The sequence below is a fragment of the Salmo salar genome, chromosome ssa25, assembly GCF_905237065.1.
Source record: "Salmo salar chromosome ssa25, Ssal_v3.1, whole genome shotgun sequence".
Lineage (NCBI taxonomy): Eukaryota > Metazoa > Chordata > Actinopteri > Salmoniformes > Salmonidae > Salmo > Salmo salar.
The window spans coordinates 22434363-22447406 of NC_059466.1; the positions used below are offsets into that span (position 1 = coordinate 22434363).

The 13044-nt window shown below is 44.0% G+C and overlaps 1 protein-coding gene across 1 annotated transcript in view; it reads right to left on the reverse strand.

The window, feature by feature from the left end:
* Positions 1-13044, reverse strand: part of LOC106586417 (protein disulfide-isomerase A5) — a 61662-nt gene that overhangs the window by 21022 nt on the left and 27596 nt on the right. Inside the window, exons 8-14 of the mRNA XM_014173648.2 lie at positions 12476-12543; positions 9286-9377; positions 7288-7359; positions 5645-5781; positions 2969-3039; positions 1584-1747; positions 872-1002 (exon numbers count right to left, since the gene is read on the reverse strand). Coding sequence (XP_014029123.2) covers positions 872-1002; positions 1584-1747; positions 2969-3039; positions 5645-5781; positions 7288-7359; positions 9286-9377; positions 12476-12543 — 735 coding nt within the window. The remainder of the gene's footprint in view (positions 1-871; positions 1003-1583; positions 1748-2968; positions 3040-5644; positions 5782-7287; positions 7360-9285; positions 9378-12475; positions 12544-13044) is intronic.

Here is a 13044-nt window from a genome sequence, read left to right on the forward strand (position 1 = left end):
AAAAATAACTAGCAGGAAATTCCTGGGGATAGGAGTAGGTAGCGCTGCTCTGATACACGTTAGAGGTAGCAGTTCAGAAGATCTGACGAAGAGGCTGCAATTAACAGACAGACGCCCTCCTTTAGGTAACAATTTACATATTGTCTGAAGGCATTAGATTAGAGAGTCTTTATGTGTAAGTCAGTAGTTTGATCTCTCAAAGCCCCTAATAGGCGGTTGTTACAAAGAGGATTAGGAGAAGAGGGACAGAAACAGAGAGCAGGTTGTTATTGCCGTGTTCTGCTGGGTCTCCACAACCTCTTTGTGGAGGAAAAAAACCAAAGGCGTTGTTTTGTTTCATGTTAACTAAGAGGAAGTCGGACGGTGCAGTGATGTGTGGTCTTTGAAGTCTCTTATCAGACAGTGACTGCAGAGCTTCTTTACTGTCAGCCGGCACATCCTATGAACCAGTCCTGAATCAACTGGGAAGGAAGGGTGTGCGAGTCCACTGAAAGGATATGGAGATGCTGTATTGGGTGGTGGGCCTGTCAATGCTGTCATACTACTTTCCCCCCCACTGGTACTATAAGTCTTTACTGAGCATTTTGTGTCATTTCCACCTGATGGCAGATCTTGGCAAGAAAAAGGCTAGAATGATTGTATTGGTGGTGTAAAACCTTAAACCCTTTTGCTCCTTGGGGAGCATAGATAAAAAGTGTAAAAAGTTCAATCAAATCATAAATCAAACATGGTTATATCAGACACTAACAAGCAGTGCAGTGTCATTGTCACTAGCAGGGTGCTAATGTAGCAGAGACGATTTGGAATCACTGTCTCGTGATGAGGTAGCCCTGCCTGAGACCAGAAAGTCCAAATGTCACATTTGACTTACATGGTGCGTAGAACATGACGAGGGCATGCTTCTTCTTCTTCAACACTTCCCTGAAGTCCTCCATTCCAAGATGGCTAACACCAGACGGCTTGTCTTCCCAGGACTGCTCTGGGGGAGGGGGCGCCTGGGGGCTGGAGGGGGTTCACACTCAAACCAAGGTACATGAAGTGGAAAAATTGTGGATCAGTTTGAAAAGAGACATTCATTCAGCAACTTTTGGTATCTCTAGCTCAATGGAAGTTAATTTGAAAATTCGATAGTTAAAACCTCGAGGGGTCCAACAATACAAAACATGAGCATTACATCACTGCATCTAGCAGTATAGTAAAGCACCCTCAAAGCAGCTTACTGTTGTTCCATCTAACATCCTCTTGATCTCACAAGACCTCCTAGTCTGGAGATAAACAGGCATACATCTAGCCAGTTAAGCTCAGCAGAGAATGTGACGCGTCAGCCAGAATCCTAACATACTACATCAAGTCAATGAAGGGGTATGACACACACACACCAAGACTCCAGATACTGAGAGAACTGCCTCAGTTAAAGCCCATTTTACATAAACTATCCTGAACTGGTCCTAGCCTGGTCCCAGATCAGTTTGTACTGAGAATATGACTAGGAATTGGCAAAATGGCACAAACAGATCTGGGACCAGGCTTATGTTGACCCTGGGTTATGGAAGGACAAAGTACTGTAGAAGAACATGGCTCACTTCTGCAGATATTCAATGATCTTGTCCTTGCTCCTAAGGTGGGGTAGAGTGAACTTCTCCTCTCCCTTCTCAAAGTACTTGACGGTGGGGAAGCCGGAGATCTTGAAGCGGTCTCCCACCGCCTTGTGAATGGTGGTGTCCACGGCTGCCAGAACCCCAGGGCTCTGGAGCAACAAGAGGACAGGAGTCAGATCAGGATACACCATCATCATAGTAGATCAGCTAGTTCAGACTGGATCACAGCACTTAAAAAGGTCAACTCAGCCCAGTGAGAACATAGGGAGAAAAAAAAATTAAAAAAGCAAGCACATGAAGTTTACACCACACCAAACAAATAACTCACGCGAGATTAGAATAACAAGTTCAAAATACTTTTGGAACATCATTGTAGAGGCAAGAAAAGCCCAAAACGTCCTCAGATTCAAATTCCCCAAAAACTGGTTGACCCCTCTAGAGTGAGGTAATTCAATACAGGCTGAATATAAAGCCTGAAAAGTACACCGTCATTTCTAGGTACTTTTATAGAAATATATACACTGACTGAGTATACCAGACATTAGGAACACATTCCTAATATTGAGTTACACACACACACACACACACCCCCCCTTTTGCCCTCAGAACAGCCTCAATTCATCAGGACATGGACTCCACAAGGTGTCCAAAGCGTTCCACAGGGATGCTGACCCATGTTGAACCCAATGCTTTCCACAGTTGTGTCAAGATGGCTGGATGTCCTTTGGGTGGTGGACCATTCTTGATACACAAAACCCAGCAGTGTTGCAGAGATGAGCAGAGCAGGGAAGAGGAGCAGAGCAGATCAAAGCAGGTCAGGGATGGATGAGAATTGTTCCAATCACAAGGCGATCTCTGCTGATTTGTATTGGCCTGACCCTGGCTCTGGGCTGGGGAGTCCAGCATTACCATAGTGAAGAGGGCAGACACACCCAGCTAATCAGAAACACATAAGGAGCTCTGACAGCCAGGCACTTGTGTCAGACTGACTGCACCAGCCAAGTAGAAGGGTTTAACTCTGTTCTGGTGTTCACGTCAGGCAATATCTCACAGCTGGGGTTTGGAATAAATTGGTGTTGCAAGGCTTCAACAGAAGTATACATATATACACATCACAAGCACTATGTTAGAGCGTTGGGCCAGTAACCGAAAGGTTGCTGGATCAAATCACCGAGCTGACAAGGTAAAAATCTGTTGTTCTGCCCCTGAACAAGGCAGTTAACCCACTGTTCCCTGAAGACGTGGATGTCGATTAAGGCAGCCCCCCGCACGTCTCTGATTCAGAGGGGTTAAATGCGGAAGACACATTTCAGTTGGACAACTGACTAGGTATCCCTCTTTCCCCATGTTACATACATCTTTGTACTTACATTTCTGTCTTTGTTGAGGTATTCAGCAGCTTCCTCATACTCTGGCTTCATCTTTTTACAATGGCCACACCCTGCGGTTCAAAAACAGACATGACCTGCTGAATGAGGATGACTTAAACACACGACTAGCCGAGCAACGATGACTTAATGCTAGGGATTCTCACCATACTTGCCCATAATCACATTATAAGTGGCCTTAATAGAAACAGCAAAGAGCCTCTTAATTGAATGAATCAAGCCATTCACAACACTGTTCTCAGTAGGGCCTCATCCAAGTACATTCAATTAAACTTCAGGGAATTCTCCTTGGTTCCCCCACCTGTTTAACTTACCACTGGCAGTTTTACTATATAAAATTGTATAACGCCTAATGTTGCCCAACTCGTGCTTTGTTTACTTAACAAGTCAGAGACCAACACACGGAACTAATGAGAGCAATGTTCTCACCTCGTATTAAAGTGGGTTAATTCCCTAGAAGGGACAGTAAATTGTATGACATTTAGAGTGAGTTAACTCCCTGAAGTATAAGCCTGAAGGATATAGTCATGTCTGTCCACTAAACTATAGGCATGACTCCATCCATACGCCAGGGTGTGTGTAGCTGTAGGAACTGAACGGTTCTGTCCTCATCACCTTGTGATGGGAGAAAACAGTGGAACTGAGACCACAGTGACATAGCTGGGCTGGGGACGTGAGAGGATAACAGGACTAATGTTCCCCACAGTGCGAGAATGGGGTGGACTGTGTTTGCAAGCTTGTCAACACAGCTGTGACACTGAATTCCAGCGTCGTGAATAAATGCAGCGTTTGATTAAAAAGTATGAGCTCGGCAGCTACGCATCTTATTTTCAGAGCTGAAAAAAAAAAGTTCAGATTCTGAACTCCATATTTGTAACCAGCATCCACTAGAGGTTGTTTGTAAGGCCTATATTGCCTAAGCTCTCTGAAGAGCAGAATGCATGCTGTGTGTGTTTTCTAATAGCATTGCTGTGCATGGCTGGATGCATCTGCTGGATCTGTCGTTGGCACATTGCCATATTCAAAACAGCCAGGAACACAGTCCTCAATCAGTAACATCTCAACTCCACATAATACATACCACACTGTTGCATGCAAAAAAATTGTTAGTGTTTAATTTGAATCTTTTGTAGAATTGTCAGACAGGATTTGTGTGGAGGAAAGCACTGCCTCTGACCTTAAATAGTTTAAAAACAGGAGACAGAATAATAGTGCTTTATTGCTTCATCTTCTGCATCACCTCACCTCTGCTGGTTTCATCACCTTCATTTAGTGTCTGGGGCAGGAGGGGAGTTTTGGGGGAGGAGGGCTAAGCTACATGAAATGTTGATTCACAGCAGGGGAGTGTGCATGTGTGTATTTCCTTTTGGAGTGTTGAACAGACAAATGCTTCTTGGGTATTAAAATAAGGCTGCTCTGCTCGGCTCTGCTGAGCATGGTTCAGCGGGCGGCTGGCCATGTTTCCTCCTATCACCAGTCTGAATAGACTAGAGGATGATGAGTCATTTGGCCAGATCCTGTTTTTAACCTTGGTGTGGACAGGTCTGAGACACACGCCCACATATATAAATCGCCAGCGTCCGTCATGCTTGAGATGATCCACCAGGGCCATTCAGAAACTACAGTCATTTGGCCTCTATACATCCTGCGTCGGCAGATGCACACAGACAAGGGAAACAACCCAGTGTGCAGGGAGCAGCTCACACAGGATGGGATCAAACTGTCTCCATAAGAGCTGGACAAAAGCTGTTGCTCTTGACCATGAGGCCATTAATCTCACTATGAAAAGTTGACCATTAAACTGCTTCCAGACAAGTGTGTTATTTTGTGTGTATGCATTTGCTTGGTCTTGCTAGGAGGGGCTCCTGTGTGTGTGTGTGTGTGTGTGTGTGTGTGTGTGTGTGTGTGTGTGTGTGAGAGCTGAAATGTCTGCCTGATGTGCTTGTATCAGTTGGTTGCCTCAGTGATTGGCCACAGCCGTTCCCAGTGAAGAGTGAAAGCCAGGATGCCCATTGTGAGAGGTAGGGCACCATGGGGCGAGGGTGGGTTGGTCTAGCTGGCCTTTGTTATAACAAGGAGCCATATAAAATGTGACTTTTATCCCCAGTGAGCCATGGTCCTTTTTTACTACGGGTGGGTACCAGGTTGACAGGCAAAGTAAAGAGGGCCTAAGTGAGGACCAGCCGGGAGGAGGTCGTCAGCAGACAAGAGGGAAAGAGTTGAAAGTGCTGAAAAACCTTAAATAGTGCATTATCTAGGAAGGGAGAGCATCTCCATGCAGATTCGAAGTGTAACAATTCACAATTCAGTTGTGCGACTATTGCGTTCCAAAATGTGTTTTGTAATATGTGCATGTACAGTATTTGCATACATTTGAAGTTATACGGTGAGCTATGACAATATCACTGCTTTTCAACTCTGTCAAAACATCCCCCTGACATTTACTTGCTTCTCTCCTCACAGATCAGATGAGTTTTGGATGAGGATGTTTCGCAATGGAAATCTAACCAGCTGAAGATTAACTTGGGCACTTTTACAAAGTGTTTGTAACAATAGCACTCTGTTGCATAAGCTCTAGCAATGACACGATGAAACTTATGTAAACCGTATGATGTCATCATAACCTGTTACAGAGAGTGTGTGAGTGTGGCTACTCACATGGAGCGTAGAACATGATCAGGACAGACGGGTGTTCCGCCAGGAACCCATCGAAGGAGTCATCAGTCAGGTGGAAGACAGGGGAGTCAGTCTCCGACCACTGGACCTCTGGGACCTTCGGCTGGGGGGGCTGGGGACTGGAGAGACAGGCGAGGGTGGTGGGGGTGAGAAAGAAAAACTTAGAGCTGAGAAGTGAGCTAAAACATGTTTGTTATGAATAGAGGCAGGCCCAGCTGTACTGTAGCTCCTACTCACGTCAGACACATCTGGCCTGTAGTGGTCACACCCCTATGACAGAGCCCTCCCTAGCACAGCCAAGACCTTGTGGCGCCACACACACACACACTTCTTAGTCTTTTACTCCTACTAGCCACGAGTCCAGGAGAAGACATACGTGTTAATAACAACCGCCTACAGCACGTGTAAATGAGCCTAGGAGGTGGAATATCTGTTTTCATGTGCAACTGGGATGCAGTTAGATTGACAGCTCCTGGACAGTGTGCTCCAGAGTACTGCATTTATGTCATTTAGCAGACGCTCTTATCCAGAGCGACTTACAAATTGGTGCAACCTACTGCATGTCATCTCCAATATATTCAAATGAATAGCAGGTCCATACTTATTCATAGCCAGATGTCCAGCTCGTTTCTAGGCAACATCAGGTGCACTTCCTTACTACTTAGCTAGCCTACTGATGCCTGCTGCAGTACCACTTTGTGTGTGGTGTTAGTGCCCGCTTCCATAACGACAGACAGCCCATAATGCCACCATGGAGGAATCTAAGAGCCAAGCTCTGCAGGTTCAGCCCATCTTGCAGAGGTGATGTGAGGCCATCCACAGAGGCATGTAATGTTCACTACGGATATTGGATCATTAACTATTAGTAGTACAGCCCTCCTAGCAGGTCATACTGGACCCTAGAGGAAGACTGAGTCAGGATCATTTCTACAGTGTGTGTGTGTGTGGTTATATACCGTGGGATTGTTTCTGAAGTGGTTAGTGTACTCCAAGGAGAGGAAAGCTGTCATGCCTTGAAGCATCTGCCTTTGAGAGCCACTGGAGACTCAGTTCCCTCTGTCTTCGTTTCCTGCAATCTGCTCCGTGCCCTTTCAATAGACTAGAGCGTAGTGAACAGTCGAGTGTGAAAATGGGAGAGCCAACCGGGATCAGAGTGGGGACATTTTTTATTGATTTTACCTTTATTTAACTAGGCAAGTCAGTTAAGAAATATTTCTTATTTTCATTGACAGTCTAGGAACAGTGGGTTAACTACCTTGTTCAGGTGCAGAACTACAGGTTTTTACCATGTCAGCTCGGGGATTCAATCTTGCAACCTTCCGGTTACTAGTCCAACGCTCTAACCACCCCACAAAAGGGTGAGACCACAGTGTAGGTTGATACTCTGTACAGGCGTAATATGCCACTTTAATCCAAAGGAAGTTACAGTACAGCAAGTATACCGGTTTACATATTCATTTCATTGGCCTTGGGGTTGCTAACACCACGCGCCTACCCACTGAGCCACACAGGAACATGAATAGGCCACAGAGTTTTCCCAGCTCCCTAACCCATGGTCAGGAAAACCTCCTGACCCTATTTTATGAGGGGAAAGTGATGGAAAGAAAGGAAACGGTTAAACTCACTTCTTCATCCAGTCAGTGATGTCCTTGGCTGTGCCCCCGTAGTTCTCATAGTGGTGCAGGAACTTCCCCTTCCTAAAAACACAGAGGAGAGAGAGAATATAAAATATCTGCTGGCATCAGTACAGTATCACCCAGAATAATTACTATATTTAGGAAACACACTAATCCATGTGTGTTGCACAACATTCTGAGTTCAGCTTCTAGAAGTTCTAAGAACGATGGAAAAACTACAATGTAACCTACTGACTTCACTGAAAGAGGTGACCTCTAGGAAAGTGCATTTTATGTCCAGAAGACGTAGTTTCTTCAGTGAGATATACAGCACAGAGAGACCGGGGTTACTGTTGTGGAAAGTCAAAAGGAAGTGTTTTGTGACGAGGAAAAGCTCAAACAAAAAAGTTGAACATGAATTGTTTTACCCCTTCCTAAAATGTACCACTAGTTAAAAGAGTAGAAGTACATGTCTTCCATTGTCCCCTCACCATGCATAATAAATAAGCTAAAAACAGTAGCTAAAATTATAAATTGTGTGGATATCTATGTGGGTCTTCCCACACGGAAACAGATCCTCATGTAATAGCTTATTCATATTTTCTGATCTCCTGAGACTGAAATGAATCAGTGGCGGTGGGTAGGGAGCGAGGAGCACTAGCTGCTCCAGCTGAACCGAATGCCTGCAGATCATGCTCATTTGGAACTGATCTGTAGGGAACCGTGAACATCAGGCCAAAGTAATGTAAAATTCAAAACAGCAGCCATACAGTATTAGTGCCACGCATCACACGTAGTTTAAGAGGCACAGAGGGAGAGAGCCTGGACGCTTACCTCTGTTTCAGCTGAGCAAAACTGTTGGAAACACTTGACATGCAGGTATAATGCATTATGATACAGTTATCTAACAAGTTAGAAAGCATTCTACCTGCATGCTTTAAGTGTTATCAAAATGTTTAACTGTGTGCCCTTGCTCTCCTTAGATACACCCACTCTGCAGTGGAAAGAAAAGGTTTTTGAAAAGGAGCTTGAACAGCAAGACAATTCTAGAAGCAGCAATGATTGGATCCTGGGCTGATGCACTCATGTTTATCAGTGAGAGAGACTCATTACTGTAACCAATGGTACTGTATGGTCGTTAGCCCCACCTCCCCCCTGGGCCAAGGACTCTGCTTAATTAGCCCATCAATAATTAAAGGGCTGAGAGAGACGATACAGTCCTTAGCAGCGTTGTCCTCTCCATCTCAGTGTTGTGTTGAGGCTGGGCTGGGTTGGAAAGGATTAGGGCTGGAGGTTGAGAGAAACACCGTTTACAAGAGACTGTTTGAGTTGACAGAAGTGATCTAGGGTCAGACTGACAGTGTCTGAGCGCACTTTGAGTCTGTCGTGACAGTTACTTCTAGGACCCCCTGATGTGTGACGTCTGAGACTTGGGGACGATGAGGCAACGCAGGAGAGAGAGAGAAAGCCTAGACCCCAACCTCCTTCAGATGCCTTTGAACCAACAGCCAAGGAACCCACTAGACACCAGGCCTATGTCCTCCCCTGCCAGCCACAGCAAGAGCCCCCCCATTGTGAGCCTGCTTCAAACAGAATACGTTAAGACCCAACCAACAACGCAAAGAAACTTTCTTAAGTGATAAACAGATTCAGAACATCTGGAGCAACCCTTGCCTCCTGTGAAAAAGGAAGGGGGAGTGAAGTCTGCCAGTGCCTACAGACAGACCCACACTCTACCTTCCCTCCATCCTACCTACATTCCCCTCTCCTAGAACCCTCTCCTAGAACCCTCTCCTAGAACCCTCTGAAGCCCTTACTCAGGAACAGGCAACTAGATTCAGCCAGGGGACGATTTTTGTTGGAGCAAATGGTTGGACCAGATCATAATTATAATAATCCGTACACTGAAAATTGACCACAACTAGGCTCGCCTGTTAATAGAAACCGTATGAGTGATTGAGTTGTGTGGGGGGGGGTGTTTACGGTGGCCTATAGTGAGAGACTCACTCGAAGTAGCAGAAGGTCGGGTAGCCCTTGACGTTGTACTCCTGCTTGAGGCCATCAAACTCAGCTGGGTGCACGTTCATCCCAGCCAGCACCTAAAGACCAGACACACGGTTAATTCATCATAGAAACACAAAGTTCCACAAAATGAAGATGACTCAAAAAGGAGGGGAAACCATGTAAACAGAATGACACATGAAAACCAGATGTTAGATGAAAGGGGACAATGAAATATGCATGGTAATAATCTACCTAGGTTAGCTTTCAAAAGGCAATTCAAAAAGCTCAAAAACTCATCTGCCAAATCTATGAGGTTCCCTGCCTTCATAATGTGAATGTTTCATTACTTGGACTTTTATGAAGACTTGGCACATACTCAAGCTTGATGAGGAACTAAAATAAACTTTAGGAGAAATAATCTCTTCCTACATTTGTAATGATATAGGGAAAAATGTGTTGGATCCAATGACTTGGCTGACCGTCATTTGTGCAACAAGATCACTTTTCGCACACCACACAGCCAAAACAGAACACTCCACGTGTGTGTGCGTGTGTACATGAGAGCTAAATGCATCTATTATGCAAATCTCTAAACAAGATACTTCATTTATTCACTCAGCCTGCCTTGCTAACCAAGTATGTGTTCCAAATAGCACTCTATACAGTGTACTACTTTTGACCTGGGCATGTAGGCACTTTATAGGGAATAGGGTGGTATTTGGGACGCACACAACACCTTCAATTAGAACTCATTCTTTTCCATGAGGCACACACACATGGAGCGATTACATTGTTTTCTCTAGAGAAAGAAGCCTCTCCTGTATGTTTAAACACTGGGTGTACTTTTTCCCTTCAGAGCCACGGCTGTGAATACATTGTTTTCTCTTATGGAAGATGAATCACGCAGCAAGGTGTGTTTCTAAGCGGTGGCTGGGTGCATTTTCTCCCTGCCGACTTTCTGCTGTGCCTGCTTTGCTTGAGGATGAGCGTGTTAAAACACCCAGTCTTTGTTTTTCTAGGTCACATGGGGGTTTCTTACGTGATTTCGATCTGTGGTTGACTCTAGTCCACCTCTTTGTTGAGACTTTATTTCAGCCCAAGAGCCCCGTTGCCTAAATTGTTTTGTGCACCCCCCCAAAATAATTTAAAAAATATATATTCTTTTAGAAATAGCGCCCCAGCGGTGCACATACATACATAAAAAGTAAGACGGTATTAAAATCTAGATACCGCCCAACCCTACTCTGGGGAAGTACAGTACCAGTCAAGTTTACACACACACACACACAGGTTTTTCCTTATTCTACATTGTTGGAAAAATCCTGGCAATCATTAAGGGACATCTCTAACACCACATCACTTCCCAAAACTCTGCTTACTTTTGTCAAAAGTAGTGCACTATGAAGGACATAGGGTGCCATTTGGGACAGGGAATAAGTTTAATGTCCCATCTTGACAGTTCTGATGATGTACAGTAGCAGTCAAAAGTTTTGGTTTTTCTTTACACTGTAAAAAAGTAGTGAAGACATCAAAACGATGAAATAACATGTACATGGAATCATGTAGTAACCAAATAAAAGTTGCCACCTTTTGCCATGACAGCTTTGCACACTCTTGGCATTCTCTCAACCAGCTTCATGAGGTAGTCGCATGGAATGCATTTCAATTAACAGGTGTGCCTTGTTAAAAGTTTATTTGTGGAATTTCTTTCCTTTTTAATGCGTTTGAGCCAATCAGTTGTGTTGTGACAAGGTAGGGGTGGTTTACAGAAGACATTCCTATTTGGTAAAAGATCATGTCCATATTATGGCAAGAACAGCTCAAATAAGCAAGAGAAATGACAGTCCATCATTACTTTAAGGTCAGTCAATTCGGAAAATGTCAAGAACTTTGAAAGTTTCTTCAAGTGCAGTTGCAAAAAACATCAAGCGCTACGATGAAACTGGCTCTCATGAGGACCGCCACAGGAAAGGAAGACCCAGTTACCTCAGCTGCAGAGGATAAGTTCATTAGAGAGTTACCAGCCTCAGAAATTGCAGCCCAAATAAACACGTCAGAGTTCAAGTAAGACACAGCAACTGTTCAGAGAGACTGCATGAATCAGGCCTTCATGGTCAAATTGATGCAAATAAATCACTAAAAAAGGACACCAAAAAGAAGACTTACTTGGTCCAAGAAAAATGAGCAATGGACATTAGACCGGTGGAAATCTGTCCTTTGGTCTGATGAGTCCAAATTAGATTTTTGTTTCTAACCGCCATGTCTTTGTGAGACGCAGAGTAGGTGAACGGATTCTCTGCATGTGGTTCCCACCGTGAAGGACGGAAGAGGTGTGATGGTGCTTTGCTGGTGACACTTATTTAGAATTCAAGGCACACTTAACCAGCATGGCTACCACAGCATTCTGTAGCGATACACCGTCCCATCTAGTTTGCGCTTAGTGGGAGTATCATTTGTTTTTCAACAGGACAATAACCAAAACACACCTCCAGGCTGTGTCAGGGCTATTTGACAAAGGAGAGTGATGGTGCTGCATCAGATGACCTGGCCTCCACAATCACTGACCTCGACCCAATTGAGATGGTTTGGACCGCAGAGTGAAGGAAAAGCAGCCAACAAGTGCTCAGCATGTGGGCACTCCTTCAAGATTGTTGGAAAAACATTCCTCATGAAGCTAGTTGAGAGAATGCCAAGAGTGCAAAGTTGTCAAGGTAAAGGGTGGCTACTTTCAAGAATCTCAAATAGATTTTGATTTGTTTAACACTTTTTCAGTTACTACATGATTCTATGCGTGTTATTTCATAATTTTGATGTCTTCACTATTCTTCTACAAGGTAGAAAATAGTAAAAAAGAAAAACCCTTGAATGAGTAGGTGTCCAAATTTGACTGGTACTGTAGATGAAGTGCTTCGTCGCCAAACTCTTGAAGTATCCCTTTAATTAACCATGATCACTTAAAGGAGAGCTTCAGTGCATTCAAAATAGCTTTCTACCAAGAAGAGGGGCTATGGTAGACAGGCTAGCAATTGCATACGTTTATTAAATTTGACTGGATGAACGGATTTTGAGCTGTCTTAGAACTGAGAATGTTTGGGACATAACTACTTGACAACTAACCCAAAAACGAATTCAGAGACAGGCAACAATGTATTAAGATTTTCAAGCAATGAAAATGTAAGAGGAGTTTACTTACAAATTTACCCTTGGTCTCTGTAGCTGCCTGTTGAAATACGGGCTGCATCCTCTTACAGACACCACACCCTGTAGGAGAAATAACAGAAGACATTACAGAAGCACACTAAGGACTCATCACTCAGTCAGCTAGTCAACATACTGAATAAAAGGATAAATTCATCATTCTATCAAGGGACCAATAAATATGAACAGAACTTTGTAGTAGTGCATGATTTATCAAGATGGAACCAATGCAATAAAAATACTGCAATATTACCATTCATTCCAAGGGCCCAGTGTTTATCCTATATTTTTTATTTATTTAACCAGGTAGGCCAGTTGAGAACAAGTTCTCATTTACAATTGCGACCTGGCCAAGATAAAGCAAAGCAGTTTGACAGAGTAACACATGGAGTAAAACAAACATACAGTAGAAAAATAAGTCTACACACACACACACACGTGAGCAAATTAGGTGCGATAAGGGAGGTAAAGGCAAAAAAAGGCCATGGTGGCAAAGTACATACAATATAGCAAGTAAAACACTGGAATGGTAGACTTGCAGTGGAAGAAAATGCAAAGTAGAAA